Source organism: Cervus canadensis, chromosome 11 (genome assembly GCF_019320065.1).
Source record: "Cervus canadensis isolate Bull #8, Minnesota chromosome 11, ASM1932006v1, whole genome shotgun sequence".
Classification (NCBI taxonomy): domain Eukaryota; kingdom Metazoa; phylum Chordata; class Mammalia; order Artiodactyla; family Cervidae; genus Cervus; species Cervus canadensis.
In genome coordinates this window covers 49,547,789-49,566,219 of record NC_057396.1, presented here as the reverse complement: position 1 = coordinate 49,566,219, position 18,431 = coordinate 49,547,789, and the positions used below count along the sequence as shown (strand labels likewise).

Genomic DNA, 18,431 nt, shown 5'->3' with positions numbered 1-18,431 from the left:
GGCTGTTGCCCAGCAGGACACAATGGCAGGGGTTCTGCATGATATGGGTGGGAACTCTGGAGAGAGGGAGGTGTCACAACAACCAGCCTGACACTACCCATCCCACCACACACACACATACTATATTCCAGCCTGGGGACCTGAAGAAGGTGAGTATTGTCCGCTTTTGTCCTACGGGGGCAATGAGGAGAGAGGAGGAGAGGAGCCAGCTGGTCCTGGTGGTCTTTCTAAGGTTCCCGTGGAATGCACTGCAGTTAGTTATGCTGCCCACTCCTCCCCTTCTCCCCGCCCCCGCACCCCACCCTTGGGAGCTCCTTGAGAGCAGGGCCTCTTGGCTCTGGGTCTGTCCTCAGCCCCCAGCACAGGACCTGGCACAAAGGTGGGGCTCCACAAAGGTTTGTTGATTGACTGATTGACTAACTGAATGGGCTCATTGCTCCAGCCTCCCCACTCACCTCCCTGCCTCCTGGTCTGCATTCTACTCACCTTCCTCCACACGATGGCCTCAAAGGTGATCAAACACCTTTGATCTGACCTTGTCTGACCTTGTCACTCCCCTGCTCAAAACCTATCCAAGTCTCCCCATTGCTCTCCAGATAAAGTCCCTACTCATGGTCCTTCCCTATTCGAGGCCCTTCCGTATCTGGGCCTTGCTTTCCCTCCATGAAATCTTAGGCTTCTGCCCCAATTGTATGTGCATGTGTGTGTGTATATGTGCCTGCGTGTCATGAGCTGTGCCCTCCCTGCCGGGAAAGCCCTTCCCTAGTTTGCCTGCTCACCCTTGAAGATCCAGCACAAATGCCATGTCCCATGAAGCCTTCTGGGACCCTCCCAGGTGGGCTACATCTCCTTCCATCCTTGACTGTCCTTATAGGGACCACTTATGTCTGTCACCACCCCTGGAATTCCTGAGTTACTTCCTTCTGCACCTCGCCTGCCTGGACAGCTGGGACCAGATCTGACTCACCTCTGCACTCGGGGCCCTGGCACAAGATTGGCAATGAAGACTTATTGAAAGAATAATATTCTGTATCTGCCAACAGGAGAAGACAGGTGATAAACAGAAAGAAAAGCCGGAGAATGAGAACATTCAGAGGAGGAGGGTGTGACAGGCACACAGAGACAGGGAGAGCAGAGCCTGTGAGAGGCAGAGGGAGCAGCCGGAGGCCTGACCCACCTGGCTTTTGTCTGGAACCTCCTGGACTACCCGGCTTGTGCAGCCTGCATGGCAGGGCGTGATGTACTCCACACGAGTGCTGGAGTCGCAGACAGGGTTAAAGTCGTCTGAGGGGCAGGAACAGGACTCCATGCAGCCTGGAAATAGTTCTAGGCCAGGCTGGGTGCTGGTGAGAGAGAAGGCCGGCATGGTTAGTCTGGTTCTCCCTCCCTCAGGCCAGGGCTACCTCGGCCCTGCAACCTCCCCTGAGAGCCATGGTCAGATTTCAGCTCTGCACAGAGGTTTTTACCGTCAGAGCTGTTCCATGACATGCAGTGGTGAGCCCCTTGCCAAGGAAGCGGCAAGAGGCCTCCAATGGAGGAGTGGGAAGCAGGGTATGGGCCAGAGGCTCTGAGACCCCCTCCAGCCCCAAGATCCTACAAGTCTTTGAGCTGCTTCTATGAACATCTCTGTTCCTCAGTGACTCTCTTTTTAGGGGAAATAAGATAAATTCTTCCCAGAATTTAGTCTCAGATGAAAAGTACCTTTATCTCGATGAGCTGGATTGCTTCCTTTTCTGATAAAATTAGAACTATACGTGTGGGGTCCGGTCAGGGTACCTGAGTAGCTGTGAGGTCTCCGACCTGTTCCTGCCTCTCTCTGGCCTCAGTTTCTCTGCAACCTCTGCAGATTCCCTCTCCCTATTGCCATCCTGCAGTCTCACGACCTCCCTCTCCCTACCCTGTTCACTGCCCAGGGCATGTTTCAGTCCCATCTGACTCCCTTTGAGGGTCTGTTCCCAAGTCTCAGGAGATCCCCTGCTCTACTCTGCCCAGGGCCAGGCACAGGGGGACAGGAGATCAGAAGGGAGGGCACTCCTTGCTATCCTCGTCTGTGAAATGGGGATAATGGTAGGACCTCTCCCGGAGATCCCACGAGGGTTCAGTAAGATGGAATATGGGAGCATCTGAGCGCATGGAAGACTCAGTTCTTGGCAGCTGTGGATACCATTAGTAATGATGGAGTATGAAAGTGAAAGTGAAAGTTACTCAGTCGTATCCGACTCTTTGCGATCCCATGGACTATACAATCCTTGGAATTCTCCAGGCCGGAATACTGGAGTGGATAGACTTTCCCTTCTCCAGGGGATCTTCCTAACCCGGGTCTCCTGCATTGCAGGCAGATTCTTTACCAGCTGAGCCACAAGGGAAGGCCATGATGAAGTAGGAGAAATTCTCAATTTGTTCAGTTGGTCCCCAAAGGCTTCTTCAATGAATTAGAACCCAAAGCTCAGTGAGTAAATTGCAAGAATATAGATGAGAATCTGGGTGAGATGAAATGTCAGGTCAAGGTGAGCGACTTCAGAAGAAGAGACAAATGGGGCATGTGAGGTAGGCTGACTTTTCCCCATTTGCTTTTAAAAAAAAAAAACTGTGGTAAAATATTCATTTACTTTTTAATCTAAAAATGATTAAAAGGCCCTGGCTCCCTCCTCTGACCAGAGGCTTCATGAGGGCCTGGTTGAAGCCCCTCCTCCATGCCCAGAAGGAGGCTCTGCAGACCTTCGAGAAGAGAAGGGACAAGGAAAGAGGGGATAGGTTGACGAGGTGGGACCTGGGACAGGGTGGGCAAGAGCTGAGCATATCTGGACTGAGCCTCGCCCACAATTACACAGAAGGAGCCCCAGGTGTGGAAAGTTGGCACGTGGATGGAGGGAGGAGAGGCCAGGGGAGAGGAGTGAACAGAGCACGTTGAGGGGTGTTAGCTGGGTGTTGTGCCAGCCTAAGCCTGGAGTGGCTTCCCAGGAAAAATGCAATCATTCTGGAGAAGAGGCATCAATGGAACTTCCAACATCCTCTCCAAGATGGTTCCCAAGGGGAAAGAGTCTGTGTCTGTGGGGGTTTAGGGGGCAGAAGGGGAAGGGAGAGAGGGATCAGAGGCTTTCCTCCTAGAGGGTAGAGACAGGTGCTGCCCCTCACATCTGGGAAAAAAACTGGTACTTTAGGGTCACAGGACTACAGGATTTTTAGCTCCCAGCCTCTACGGACCAAGAATCTCCAAGGTCTCCAGTCCAACTCCCTCCCAGGGCATATGTTCCCTGGGCTGCGTTCCTGAGAAGGGCCTTCTTACATGTGCCATCCACACAAGTGGCCTTGCCCTGCCTCAGCCTCCAGCCCTCCCCAGACCTGAGCAGTCCTGCCCACAAGTTCCACCCCTACTTGGTAGTGACTGAATACCTTCACTGAGCCTTCGAGGGAGAAGTCCCACTGCTCACAGCCGAGCCAAGCGGGGAGATGTGGGGAGACGTGAGGTGGGGGGTACTCTGCTGACCTGGCCATCCCCTGGCCTTTTCTGGGCCACCCCCTCCTATGCCTCTGGCACCCTCCTCCAGCTTATGCTCACCAGCTCTCAAACATACTCACCCAGGCTGGTGGCTGATGCCTGCAATCTGGTGGGAAGAGCAGCCCATGAAGAAGAGGGGCGTGCTGAGGATCAGGCAGCACAGCGCCCCCAGCAGGCAAAGGCTGCCACAGTGCATGGGGCCCAGGCGGAGGCGCTTGACCAGGATGCCCCCGACCACGATGCCCACGATGGCCAGCGGGATGGTGAGGCAGCCTATGAGCAGGTTGGCGTAGGATGCTGTGATGGAGAACTGGCGTTCCAGGAACTTGGGCAGGAAGGTGGCCATGCCTGCCACCATGGACGACATGCATACCTGGGACAGGACCACCAGCAGAAAGATGGGGTGGCGCAGGGTCCTCAGCAGCACCCGGGGGAAGACTGTTAGGGTGAGTGCGGGGAAGGTCAGGGTGGGCTGGCCGTGCCACACGTTTCCATCCCATCCTGCCCTGCTCAGCTTGTTCCGCGTCTTCCATCCTGTCTCATTCCATTTAATTCTATTGCATTGAGTTTCATCCCACGACATTCCTTCCACTTACTTCTGTTTCATCTTTGAAGTTCGGTTGCATTTCATTCCATTGGGTTAGACTGCATTTTAATCAACTACATTTCTTTCCAATTCAATTCTACTCAAGATGCAATTCCACGTAGTTTGCTTCTATATTATCCTGTTTGATTCTCATTCAGCTCGTCCCATCTCATTTCTTCTGTTCTATTATCCATCTCATTTCCCCCAACTCAGTCCTTTCCAACCTGTCCTGCAATAGCTCTTTCCAAGGTAACCCAGGCCTCTGTCTTCCCTTCTGTGTCTCCAACATGGGACAGCACCCTCTGCCTTGATTTCCCCATTCCTAGTTTATGTTTCTCCATAGCACTTTACCTAACATACTACACATTTCACTCAGTTAGCCATTTTATTGTCACCCAATCAGAATGTAAACATCATCAGAGCAGGGGTTTTTATTATATCAATTGCTGAATCTCCAGAGCCCAGGGTATAGTAGGCACTCAATAAATATTTATGGAATGAGTGAGAAAATGAATGAATGCACATACAGACTCAAGGTGATCAAACAGCAAAATGTTGAGGTAGAAACTAAAATCTTCAGAGAAGCTGAAAACTGGGCAGGCCTGGTGCTGGGCAGCTTCCTGGAGGTAGGACAGAGGTAGGGCCCTGAAGAAGGGGAAGATTTGGAATGGGGGAGAGGAAGGGAGTCCTACAGGAGAGAAGCCAGGGCAAAAGCCCGTAGACAAGAATAGAAGAGATGGCTCTCCCCTCTCCTGCCACCTCCTAAACCCAATGCCTATGTACAGGTCTCCTTGCTGCAAGTCGACACATTGAGTCAGTCCCGAGGTCTGGGCTTCAGGGCCTTCATCAGCAGGGCCACCCAAGGTGATGCCCAAGAAGGCTTTGTGTGACCTCTCTCCACTGACAGCAGAAGAGAAAGACAAGTTTCTGCCCTCAGAAGGCAAGATGAAGTTAGAGACATAAGGCGTGAAGGAGACAGGAGAAGAGGCCTTTCTAAGAAGAGGCATCAGGGTATCTGGGACTTCCCTGGAGGTTCAGTGGTTAAGACACCACATTTCCATTGCAGGGGGCATGTATTCGATCCTTGGTCAGGGAACTAAGATCCTGCATGCCGTATTGTGGCCAAAAAATAAAGAAAGAAAATCCTGATTCATACCAATAGGTCATTCTATAGGATTATGTCTAAAATAATAAACAGTATTTATTGAAAAAGAAAAAAGAAAAGAGGCTTCAGAGGAGCAAACTACTTGCCAGGCTGGGCTGGTGGGGAGAGATGGACATGGGCTCCTCGGGGCTGAGTTTGCGGGGAGTCCCTTCTGTTCCTGCAGCAGCAGAGCCAGGGTCCCTGTCATGGGAAGTTTCTCTTTGTCCTCGGAGCAGGGCGAGAGCCAAGCCAGCTGGTCCCCTAGCACCCTGGCCTGGCCAAGAACACTTCTCCTTGGGCGCCAGAAAATAAAAACAGAGTCTAGGCAGGGTGTAGGGGGGAGAGCTGGGGCTGTGGAATTCCCCCTCCTTCGTGTCCCAGGCCTCCTCCTGTCCAAGTCCTTGGCCACACACACAGCGTATCCAGCCGGCTCTTGGAAAGATGTGACACCGGGCCTTCACCCCAGCCAGCTGTTCCACTTTCCTCCCTCCTTGAACTGCCCTGGCCCGGAGTAGCCTGGGCTTGGTCCAAGTCATACAGGTGACCTCATGGTACAGGTAGGGCCAGGAGTGGGGCAGGGACTGGCCCAAGTTCATCTAGGAAGGTCTGAATCAGGCCAGGAGTTGCTGGGGGTTTCCTGACTCCTGGTGTCAGGGTCATTTCCCCTTCTGTGCCCCAACTCCCACCCCAGCCTACATTCCTAGGACTCTGCCTGCCTGACTTCAGAGGGAGGGCTCCATCTCATGGATTGCTTCCATCCCGTTCTCCTGGGCTGATCACTGCAGTGCACTTCGTTCCTATTCTCTATCTCCCTTCATCATCTTCAATTGTCCCTAGGACAGATGGAAAATTCCTGGAGGGCAGGGCTATGCCTATAGCTTAGATAAGGGATACTTGAAGGGGAATTCCAGGGATGTCTCTAGCTCAGAGACTTTAGCTGACGAGTGCTTCCCTTGGGTCATTACAATGTCTCCTCCCCTTGGACAAGCCAGGGCCTCTCATCACTTAGAGACTGTGTCTTCCTTATCAGACAGAACCTCCTCCAGCACAGAAACCAGGTCTCCTCCACTAGACAAGGCAAGTTCTCCCCCCATTCAGGGACTAGGTATCCTCTATCAGACAGGGACTTATGTCTCCCCATCAAACAGTGCCTCTCCCAGCTCAGGGACTATGACTCCCCCATCAGAGAGCCTTTCCTGAGCTCAGAGACTGTCTTCTAAGAATTTAGTATTCCAGCAGCTGAAAGACTATGTTTATTCTTCTCTCTGCCTCTCCCTTTCCCAGTCCCAGGTTGTCAAGGCCAAGCCTTAAGATCAGACTGGCCTCCCTGGAGCTCAGCAGGAAGCTGAGAAGCTGGCCTTTGCCAGCCCTGTCTTGGTCTCTCCTAGGATCATGTAGGAGCTTGAAACCATCAGAGATAATCTGACCCAGGACACCCACTCTAGGATCCAATTTCTGCGACTGGCCCCAGCTTTCTTCTGGGCTGAAGCCAAAGCAATGATTAATAAGCTCTTCCATGGAGCAGGGCACTGGGGCCTTCTAGCAGCTGGGGGTGACCTCTAGGTCCAGCCTCATAGGTTTCAGGCCTTTCTTTCCCTAGGAATAGAGGACAACCAGGGACTAGGTTACTGGTACCCTAACATCAAATCCTAGGACACCAGGGGACAGGTTGCTGATATCCTAATATCAAATCCGAAGATACAAGGGGCTAGATTACTAGTACCCCAACATCAAATCTTCGGAAACTTTCCCCAAGAAAGTCTCCCCTAATTAACTTCCTAATGCAAAAGTCCTTGGAGATGGGGGGTGGTTTAAGCAAACCCTGTGGTTATCACCCTCTTAAACCATAGGCAACTCAATTTACTGTCCTGAGATATGGTCAGACTAATAACAGCAGGGCAGGAATGATAATTGAAAAAATAATTGTACTTTATATAAGCATAGTTTTTTAATAGTATGTAAAGGACCTTCCATTCATCATCCCATTTGAGTCTCCTAACAGTCCTTGAAAGAGGCAGAGCAAGGATTACTGACCCAGTCTTTTAGATGAGGAAACTCTGGTTAGGGGAAGAAAGTAACTTCTAAAAGATCATACACTGGGCAGTGTCAGGGGTGGGCGTCTAAACCACCCTTTCTTCTGACTTGCCATCCTGTGCCCTACAAGATCCCGATGCACAGCAGGCACTGTGTTTGCGGGATTAGACTCTTTAGATAGGATGACGTGGTCACAGCATGGCCCTGGTTACTGATCAATTTAGCTCAAAGTCTCAGGGTCAGAGGGACATGGATTTCACCCCTCATTGTACAGATGGAGAAACTGAGGCCCAGAGAGGAGGAGCAAGGACCCGAGATGAAAGTCCAGATTTCTGGACTTCAGCCCAGAGTTCCTTTCACCCATGCTACGGCCAAAGAATTTAATTAAAAAAATAATAAATATTTACTGAGAGCCTCCTGTTTGCAGGCTCTGTGGTGGGAGGAGAAAATGGGTCACAGACGAGCCATCACAAGCCAGACCCTCAGGAGCTCACTCTTTAGTAGAAGGGTTGGACAGCACAGATATGAGCTGATACAGGAGCCCTAAGGGTTCAGAGAGCTGAGAGGAGGGAGAGCCAGGCTGGGGGATGGAGAGAGTGGCTTGACTTAGAGGCACAAGGAAGCTTTTAATAGATAGTGATAAAAAATGACATTCTAGGCAAAAGGGATCCTATGAGCAAAGTCTTACAAGAAATGTATGGTGCTCATGAGGGGCCTGTAGGTGTGGAAGATGAATCAAGAAAGGCAGGTGGGGGGCTGGATTCTGTACAGTCTCACCTGCCCCTCTGGCCCCACCTCTGGCCTCAGCTCACTTACCTTTGACAAACTGGATCACAGTCAGGTCTGGGGCCATCTGAGCTAGGTTGTCTTTCTTCTCTAGGGACTCTGCAGGGCTCTGCTCAGAAGAGGAATCCTCACCCTGGGAAGACACACAGCCAAAGGCAGTCAGTTAGATGCCCAACATTCTGCTCAGAGGTGCTGTGGGCGAGGGAAGGGAGCTCTGAGAGAGGAGAGGACGAGGGGTCTGTCACTGCCAGCAGCGTCCCACTTGTTCTTGGCCCCATAGATACTTAGCAAGTGGTTTCTGAAAAGTGGATGAAATTACAATGGTTGAACTTTGTCATCACCATTATTAACATCGTAATAACCAACACGCCCATGAAAATTCCCACAACCACCACCATCGTTATTCTTATCATCTTAAGTATCACCCCCGTTCATATCACCAATTTCACCACCAATAAACAACCAAGATTGGCCTTACTATTGTCGTTGTCTCCGGGAAGGTCACCAACCACCTGCACAATCTCACAATCATTGTCATCATCACTGTCACTTGACCCTTCACATCACCAGCAACAACGTCATTATCAGAATCACTAATGTCATTATCTCATTATCGCTGTCTCTCCCATCATTGTTATCCCTAGCACTGTCTTCACCACAACCAGCAGCATCACCAGCTTCTATGCAAGGTTATGACCACACTGCTATCTTCAGTTTATATCACTCATGGCTGTCATCACCTGGAGAGTCACCATGAGCAGGTGCCTCCAGGGCTTGTCCTGTTCCATCCTGTCTGCAGCAACAGGAAGGGATCTGGGTTGGGGGAGGCAAGAGGCAACAGCCCGCTTCTCCTCTTGGAGGAGTCAGATCACAGCCAGAGGGGATTGCTCAGCCCCTGGACCACATTGCAAGGAAGCTCACAGCTACCCTGGGGTATGCTCTTCCATGTGGGAGAGGATGGCTTCTGCGCAGCTCCTGAGAAAAAGGTCTTCAGTCCCAGAAAAGAGGAGATCAGGGGTGATACAATTATAGTCTTCTGATTGCACCAAGGAGGGAAGGATAAAATGATAAATAACGGTAAGTGGTTTTTAAGCACTTACTACCACCCCAATGCTGTTCCAATGACAAGTCCATTAACTCATTGAAACCCCACAGCAACTTTCTTAAGAACAGTATAATCCCTGTTTTTCAGGGAAATAAAACTGGGACACAGAGAGATGAAATAACTTGCCCGGTCACACAACTAGTAAGTGGTCTGGCTAGGACCTGAATCCAGATGGCTTGACTCCAGGGCCAGTGTGCATTTGGTCAGCTCACCCTAAAGGCAGGGGGGAGCCAATGCCCTGAGTGACCCACCACTGAATGCTGCGTAGTCTACCCGCCCCGCTCCAATACAACAAGGCTTTCATACAGATACTATTACTGTGCACATTTTTATATGAGTAACTAAGTCTTAGAGAAGTTGCTACTGGCACAGGGTCACTCAAATATAAGTGATCTAGTGAAGTCTGATTTTACAACATTAAAAAAAATTTTTTTTAATTTGTTTTTTTGGTTTCACTGAGTCTTCATTGTTGTGCTCTGGCTTTCTTGAGTTGTGGAGAACAGGGGCCACTCTTCATTGCAGCACTTAGGTTTTTCATCGCAGTGGCTTCTCTTGTTGTAGAGCACAGGCTCTAAGAGCATGAACCTCAGTAGTTGCAGCTCATGGCCTGAGTAGTTGTAGCACACAGGCTTATTTGCTCCACGTCACGTGGAATCTTCCCAGACCTTGGATTGAACCCATGTCCCTTCATTGGTGGGTGGATTCTTGTCCACTGTACCACCAGGGAAGTCCTGATTTTACTACGTTTTTATGTGCAGTCCGAGACGAGGATTAGAAGCAACAAGTTCCATGGATTAAGACTGAAGGCCAGTGTGACAAGCAGTTTGGACAAGGCTGTCCTGGGAGAAAGTGAGTTCCCCATAACTAGGAGCATGCTAACACAAGCTGGCTTCCCCTGGTCTGGAGGGCTGTCCACCCTGGGGAAGGGTGGGTTGGGCTGGAGAATCCATCTGGGGTCTCAGGTTCCACCTCTTTTCTCCCCATAGAGCCTCTGTGAGACCCCTATAAGCTTCACCCTCTGGCTGGTATATGACACCTTCTCTTTTGTTGCCCATCTTTTTTGTTAAGGAGCAAATGTGGAGTTTCCCCACATTTTAGAACCTCCATGAGGGCTCCCACACCAAGAGTGCTCTGTTCCAAGCCTCTTCCACCTAGCTTCCAGGTACTGACTGGCTTAAGCCTAGCCTCGCCCCCGTAGGGAAATATATTCCAAAATCAGTTCAAGTGTGTTTGTTCCCCTGTGGGTGTCTCCCTTCCTCTTCTCTACTACTATCCCAGCAGGTACTGGGCTCTGGGTTCCCTGGCCTCAGGGGAGGTTTGTGGCAGGGCAAAAAGTCATGGCTGCAAGATTTTCCCCCTTCTGGCTTTTGTTTCCCAAGCCTGACTCCATCGAGAAGATTACACTGAGAGTTGTGGGGAGTGTGAGGCGAGAGGGAGGCCCCTGAGCAGTCTGTGGGTTCCCTGAGCAGCAGGAAGCCACATAGCCTCTGCGACAGTGCCCAAGGAAGCAGTTCACTTCAAAGGGGCAGGCTGCAGACTGACAAGGCTGAGTTCCCACGCACATGGAGCTCCTCAGCCCCAAGCAGGTTAAGGGGGACCACATGGGCCATGGGGAATTGAGGCTGATGCCTGCTGGGGGTGCGGTGGTGGTAAGGATGAGACCTCCCTGGTGCCTGGATATCCTGTAAGATCTCAGGACATTTGCTTCACCTTGGTGGGAGAGCCCTGAGAAAGGCTGAAGTTGACTTTCTTTTTTTTGAGGTTGACTTTCCTACTGAGCCAGAAGGATGGGCATTCAGTGTAGAAGTTAAGTTGATTTTCAGAGGAAACCAAGAATAATCTACCTTATAGACACTTAAAGTCTGAGTCAAACCTTGTTAATTGTCTCTCTCCTGCTGAACTCTGAGCTCTGCAAGAGCAGGGACCACGTTTACCTCATTCCCTGTTGAAACCCTGGTGCCTAGCACAAGGCCTGGAGCAAAATGGTGGCTGTCTGAGGAACTCCTTTCCTTTTCTATGGAAAAGAGTGCAAGAGATGGCTCCAGTAGGCAGTGGGTATAAGCAACACCAGGCTCTTGGAAGAAACATGAGAACATCAATAGGAGAGGCTATTGTGTTGGCAGGAAGCTTGTAGCTATCTGAGATGCTGTCTCCCAGGCTATAGTCCTCCTTTTGCTCCAAATAAAACTTAACTCACAACTCTCGTGTTGTGATTTTTTTTTCCAGTCGACAGTAACTTGCACAACATCACCCAACTAGCACAGGGCAGAACCAAGCTTTAGCTTAAGCCTGCCTGAGTTGAAAACACACAGCTCATCCACCAAGCCTATGAATCAGAGATCTGGTGCAGGGCTGGCAGAATTAGGAAGCACCATTGTGGGAGGACGTGAAGGGGCCTGAAATCTGAGTCTTATTTTTCTGGATGAGGCACTGTGGATCTGTTATTCATTTGTGTCTCAAAGCTGTGCTGTCTGAGGCACCAGCCACCAACTTGGAACTATGACTAGTCCAAACTGAGATGGGCCGGAAGTGTAAAGTACACATTGCATTTCAAAGACTCAGTATGAAAAAAAGGAATGGAAAATATCTCACAATTAGTTTTTTATACTTATGATATGGTTAAAATGGAAATATTTAAAAGATAGCAGATTAAAGAAAATATTTTATTAAAATTAATTTATTTTACTTTTGAATTGTGGCTACTAGACCATTTGGGCTTCCCTGACGGCTCAGCAGTAAAGAATCTGCCTGCCAATGCAGGGTTTGATCTCTGGGTCAGGAAGATCCCCTGGAGAAGGAAATGGCAACCCACTCCAGCATTCTTGGAGCCTGGCAAGTGACAGACAGTCCATGGAGTCACAAAGAGTGGGACACGACTTAGCGACTAAATAACAACTAGACCATTTAGAATGACGTTTGTGACTCACGTGATATTTCTTTTGGACTTGCTGCCTTGAGGAGAATTAGAAACTCTCCTTACTCCATTCTCAGTCCTAGTATAGCTACAGAAGAGCATGTGGGAGGTCCTGGGTCCCAGAGGGAGAGGGTGCCGCCCCAGGAAGGGGAGTAAGAAGGGTGGGAATATACTGATTTCTTCCCAATCTTCCTGTTGGGGGTGGAGCAGGCCCATCCTTCAGACACGCAGCATCTTGTAAGTTCCGTGCCTGGGGTTCCTTGTCCCCAAGTAAACAGTAAAAGCCACAGTGTCATCTGCTGCGACATGTGCAAACCCTCTGTGGTCTACACTGCACTTTCACATCCACCCTGTCATTTAATTCCCACAACAGTCTGATGGAGGGATTATTATTGCACCTACTTCACAGAAGAGGAAACTGAGGGCCTCCCCCAAAAGGGCAAGTGTCACCGGGGAGTAATTGGCAGAGTAGTCTCTGTTACCACCCCCAGCACCATCTAGCCCTCTGGGGTTTGGAGACAGGAGGGGAGGGACAGTCCTTCAGGGGCTGAGGGGGTCCAGAGGGCATCCAGGGAGAGGTGAGGTTTGAGACTGGATCAACAGGAAGGGAGAGGTTATTTGAAGCAGAGGCATAGTACTAGCAGAAGGGTGGTGGCGGGAAGGGAGGGGTGCAGGAGGTGGGGGGAACCACCCTGCCTCTCAGGACCATGGTAAAAGTACCACCACAGAAAAGCACCCCATCAACCTCTACTTGTTACAAGAAATGACCAGACACAAAAACCCGCCAGGTTTAACACTGAACAACCATTTCTCTTTTGAAATACTCACAAACTACTCTTTTTTCCCTCCATAGGTTGCCAAATATATCTGGAAACCAGTTAGAGATTCACTTCCAAAGAAACACTTTTAATAGAAAGCTTGCCAATCAGAAATTGTCTCAGTATTCTTTATACTCTTTAAAACTCACTTTTCTTTCTAACACCTTTGATCCTCTCAAGAAATGAAAGTAACAGCAGATGGGTTCACTTGTCAAGTTTATGAATAAACAGTCATTGTTAACTTTGAGGGGAACAAAGAACCTCTCGGGGCAAGAGTGGGGCAGTCCAGAGGGCCAGGCTGAGGGATTTGGGCTTTCTTCTGTGGGTACTGGGTGCACTGACCTCCAGTCCCTGTCTCTGTGGCCTTCAGAAGTTTCTGCTCCCTCCTCACACCTGTTTCTGAGGACTCCTGACTAAGAGCGGGCTCCAGAAACAGGAATCATTGAGCCTTTGCTCAGAGCGGGGTTCAGAGAATGACACATCTGGGCTGTGGTTTGCCCAGGTCAGCAGGTCTGGGATCCGGTCCTAACTTCCCTTCTTGGGCTGTGTGCTGACTGCTGCAGCCCGCAGCAGTGGGGACACTGTGTATGGTCCAGCACGTGGGAGAACCCGCCGCCTGTGGGGCCTGCAGAGGCCAGGAGCTATTCTCGGAGGAAGTTGGGTTCCTCGAAGGCACTGCGCCAGGACTGTGACCCCAGCCCCATGGAGCCAGTGCTGACCCTAGTGGATGATGTGGAACTCTCTGCCAGCCCTCAGCTTCCATCACACGTGGTCATGGGACGCAGCCACAGGATGGCTGCTCAACTTGTACACACACGCATGCACACACAAACACATGCATACAAACACATGTGGGCACACACACACACGTGCGCGTATACACATGCTTTAATCAGACAAGTTCTACTTTTCCATGTTTTTATACCAGTCTTTTGAGTGAGATATAAATTGAGAAAGGGGTTCTACTGCAAAAAAACAATTTTTAAAAACACTGGTACAGTCCAATACCACCAGGTTTTAGAGGAGGAGACTGAGGCTCCTCCAGGGTTTTCAATTCAACTTCTTATCTCACACAGGAGGAAGATGGTGTTTTCTAGCAGCATTTCTGGGCAAAAGAGATTCTATGCGGCAGGGGGTGTGGGGGGAGGGTGGTATGCTCCCAGCTCTCCTACATCCATGGGTTTCTTGCAACTGATGGTGTCTCTTCCCTGTGGCTACCAGAAAGCTCAGGACCAACTGACTGTTTCAATAATAGCATCTAAATTCGTCTCTGTTTCTCTCTCATTCTGATAAGCTTTTGCTGTTATTTCTCTTTCTGTCTTGGTCTTGATTGAGTGACTCAGCACAGGCCCTGCGACAGCTTTTCTGAGCCTGAATCCCAGCTCCACCTTTTACTAGCAATTATACTAGGCTATTTTATCTCTCTGTAACTCAGACCCTCGGGTGTAAAACAGGGGTAAAAACTGAACCTATTTCATAGGTAAGTTACAGGGATTAAATGGGCTAATTAATACACAGGGCTTAGAACAGAGTAGGCAATACAAGTTGGCTTATTTCCCACTCTTACTGGTACTGTACATGTATTTGGTGTGAGGTTGCTGTAAACCTTTTATGGAATATAGTGGAAGTAGGATACAGAAAAGCATCTAAGAAGAATATCAGAAAGAAAGTCATTTTTCCTTTTAAGAGCTGGCCTGATCCTGCTAAGAACAAGCACTTCTAGTTACTGAGACTGCAGGCCAGGTATTGAACCACCCACCTCACAACTTCGCTTTATTTCCTTTTGCAACCCCCGGCCCCCGGATGTAGATGGTCTGGTTATTCCCATTTTACAGATTTCAGATTAGTAAGTGCCAGAGTTAGAATTCACATGCAGGCTGGGACGGTGCAGAAAAACCTGCTGCTGGCCTTTTTCCCTGCCACAGAGGGAGGCCTTAGACTCAGACACCAAGGAAATGCTTATATGGTGCATCTTGGGCCAGATCAGCTAGAGTCAGCTCTCTTCTTTAGCCTCAGTCTCCTCCTCTATCATTTGGTGGTGTTGGACTACACCAGTGTTTTTAAAACTGGTTTTTGCAATAGAACCCCTTTCTCAATTTATATCTCATCCAAAAGACTGGTATAAAAACATCAAAAAGTAGAACGTGTCTGATTAAAGTGTGTGTGTATGTGTGTGTATAAGGGAGGAAGGTCCTTGGCCCCTGCTGGGGAACCCCTCTCTTCAGTCTCCCTGTGGTGGCAGCCTTGGGGTCCTATGGGGTGCAGTTTAAAAGCCACAGAGCAGATCACCCCAAGGGCCCTTTCACACCCAGTGACTGAGGAAGCTCGGATCTATATCAGGCCAGGGAGAAGAAGCCTCTCTTCAGCCCTTTGGGGCCAAGCCCTGACCTTTTACAGACTGGTGCAGGGGGAAGTGCCGCTGGCCTAGCTTTGGACACAATCTTGACCCAATCCCTCTGTCTGTAAGACAGAGTGACGGTTGAACTGGATGAGGTGGGGTGAGGATGGAGTCACAAGAGCTGGGTCACTTGGGAAGGGGAAGGACTCCTAAACCCACTGGGAGGGTTCTGGAGGCAGTGCCAGCTAAGGAGAGACACTGGGCACAGGGAAGACCTTGTCACCCAGCATCTAGCAGGGGCTACAAGAGGGAGCACAAAGTCTTAGGCCAAAACTGTAGCTACTCAGAAAAGTGAATTTTGAAAGTCACACAGCATTTGAGGCATAGAATCTTAAAGTAGTAGAACACAAATACTTAAGAACCTACAACTAGTATAAACTTAGAACTTTAAAACCAGATAATATTAGAATCCCAGACTCTGGGAAATACCCTAAAATAATAGACATGGAGGCTCCTGGGAAATATGACAGAGGCCAGCGGTGCTCAGAGGCTGGGTGCGGACCTGCGTCCCCAGGGGATCTGATTTCAGTCCCTGGCCCAGGACCACGGGCAGCTCAGAAGGGCCAAAGGGCCAGGAGAGCAAAGAGGGCTGCTGGCTGAATGGGATCCTATAGCCACTGCCCAGATGGGGCCGGATGATCGGCTAAGGTGTACCTAGGAGACCATCTTTACTACATGGGCCCTGTAGAGCCATCTGCCAGGAGCCCTGAGCCTTTGACAGGACCTTGGAAACTGGCTAATTGAAGACAGAGGCCTGAGAGAGGTGAGGCCTACCCTGGTTCCCTTCTAGAAAGATGTCTGCGTAGCCACCCGAGCTCTGAGGTCACAGACACATGGACAGAGCTAAAGGGAGGGAAGCTGGGCTCCTGACCCTCCTGTACGGGTATGGCCTCCCCCACCCCCCACCTCATAGTCTTCTCTATGGAGACTGTTAGTCCCCTGCGCCCTGGCAGAGAACTCTGTCATTCAAACCTCAACTGTGTTTCAGTCATCTTCATCTCTCTGCACCTGGCCTTCTTTCACGACCTGAGAGCTCCCTGGGGCAGGGGCTGTGGGATGCACCCCACTGTGCCCCTGTGAAAGTACTCATTTCACTGCCCCAGAGACAGGCAGTCATTTAGACGAGACACTAGCAAACCTCCCAGAGCTAGCAGACTTTGTTCAGTCTTCTGCCTATTGCATGGACAGAGAGACTGAGGCCAGAGACCTTCTCTGGGTCATACAATCCTTTCTATTACATACCACCATCTCCTGGACACCAGTAAAAGCTGCAATTACTTCTAGGAAGGTATTTAGAGAACTCCTGTGAGGGGGTGCTTGAAGGGACTCCAGAAATAACCTCCCGCCTGACCCTTCATTTTCTCTTGCCTGTTTCTACTTTCTGCAAAAGATACACAACAATGTCGAAACACCTGGACTTTCACCTAATTGGGCCCTTCCTCCTGGTCTATCCAGCTCATCAGTGGCCTGAGCAGACTGGGCCAGCCCAAGCAACTGCAAGCTGAGGCAGCCTCAGCAGGCGGGGGAACAGTTCCTCCCACTTCAATATTTATTACCTGAGAGCTGCTGGAAGCAGATCATCATGTTCTCGGCCTTCGGTTCTTTTTTCAGAACCTCTCACCCCCTTCCCTTCCCACTCCCCATCCCCCATGAGCTGACGAACGAATCCAGACAGTCAGACAGGTTCACAGCCTGGGAGCCAGGGTTTCAAGGCATCACAGAGACACAGCTCTTAAAATGAGAATCTCTGCATCACAGCAGCTTTGACTCAAGGAATTGTGTATTCTCAGAATCCAAGGCACACAGGACATTGCTTCAGGAATCTAAACCCAGGATCTTACACAATAGAACAGAATGGGGAAGTGACTTGCTCAAAGTCACATGACTGAGCAAGGACATATGACTGAGCCCAGCCTAGCCTAGTCTCACCCTTGCTTCTTCCACCTATTCCACTCCATGGCCCAAGTAACACTTCTCTGTTCAGATTTAGTACCCAACTTGGAGATTACCCATAACTGGTAACCAGTATCTTCCCTTGGTCTGTGATCATCCCTGCTTCTAAGAACTCTTCTGCAAGTTCCAGGAATTCCATCTCATTCATATTTTGGCCTGAGCTAGGCAGAAGCGGGAAGGACCATCTGTGGTTCCAAGTTGTCTTTTTCCTTTCCCTGAAACTGATCTCTCTCCAACGCCTGCCTCCCCCTGCCTCTGAGCCAGCATCAGCCCTTCGTTGTCTCTGGGATGACTGACCCATAGCAGAGCAGGATACAGGTCTATGTGTTTCCCCTCCTGCGTGGTTCTTTTGACTCATCCCCACGCCCTGCCTTACTGCCAATGCACCGGTTCCTGCCTGGACCAACGCCATAGCTGTCACACCAGTCTTCCTGCCCCAGCTGCTCTCTGCACACCTTCGCTTGCCTTCCAATCCTTTCTGTGCTAGCAGCTGGTGATAAAGCCACAGGACTCCCTCCAGGGCTACCCGCTGCTCCTGAAGCTGGCAGGCAAGGCTTTCATTGTTCTGGCCCCTGCTGGCTGTCCCGACATCAGTTTTCTTTAGTTCCCCCAGCCCCATGTATACACCCTTTGCTGCAGCAGCAAGTGGGCAACAGAGTGGTGCGAGTGCTGTATCAGACTGATTCGGGGGCTGAGTCTCAGCTTTCCCAGCAGAGACATTTTCAGCCCTTTGTCTTAAGCCCAGACTTTCTTGTTCTAAGAAGGAGACACTATCTCACATTATGGCAAATGTATTCAAATGCACCAACCTGCAACATTAAATTGAATTATTCTTGCTGCAAAATATTTGACAGGATTTTTATAAATTGTCCCTTTGAAATTAGAATTACTTAGCAACAACTAACTTCCTTAATTTATGATTGTTTGTGGTTTCTCAAAATCCTGGCACAGAGATCCAAAAACTCCTGTAAATAAGGGTGCTAGGAAAATCTTTTGTTCTAATATTTAGCCTTTGATCCCGGTTTCTGACCCAGAGCTCCTAAGAGCTTTGTAATTTCCTGAGTGGTAAGAGCACCTGACACCGAGCCCCTAAATCCCTTGGCATTTCCTGGTGATAGGAACATCGTTTGTTTTAATGAGATGACTCCACTGGGCTCCAGGTTAGGGCTGGTCACCAGAAAGACCAAGCCATGA

General features: G+C 49.9%; 1 protein-coding gene across 8 annotated transcripts in view; it reads right to left on the bottom strand.

Annotated features, from left to right (window-relative positions):
- Positions 1–18,431, bottom strand: part of SLCO2B1 (solute carrier organic anion transporter family member 2B1) — a 51,796-nt gene that overhangs the window by 8,341 nt on the left and 25,024 nt on the right. For all 8 annotated transcript variants that reach the window (XM_043481667.1, XM_043481669.1, XM_043481665.1 and 5 more), the window contains 3 exons: positions 8,080–8,182; positions 3,580–3,937; positions 1,178–1,343 (listed from right to left, as the gene is read on the bottom strand). In XM_043481667.1, coding sequence (XP_043337602.1) covers positions 1,178–1,343; positions 3,580–3,937; positions 8,080–8,182 — 627 coding nt within the window. The remainder of the gene's footprint in view (positions 1–1,177; positions 1,344–3,579; positions 3,938–8,079; positions 8,183–18,431) is intronic.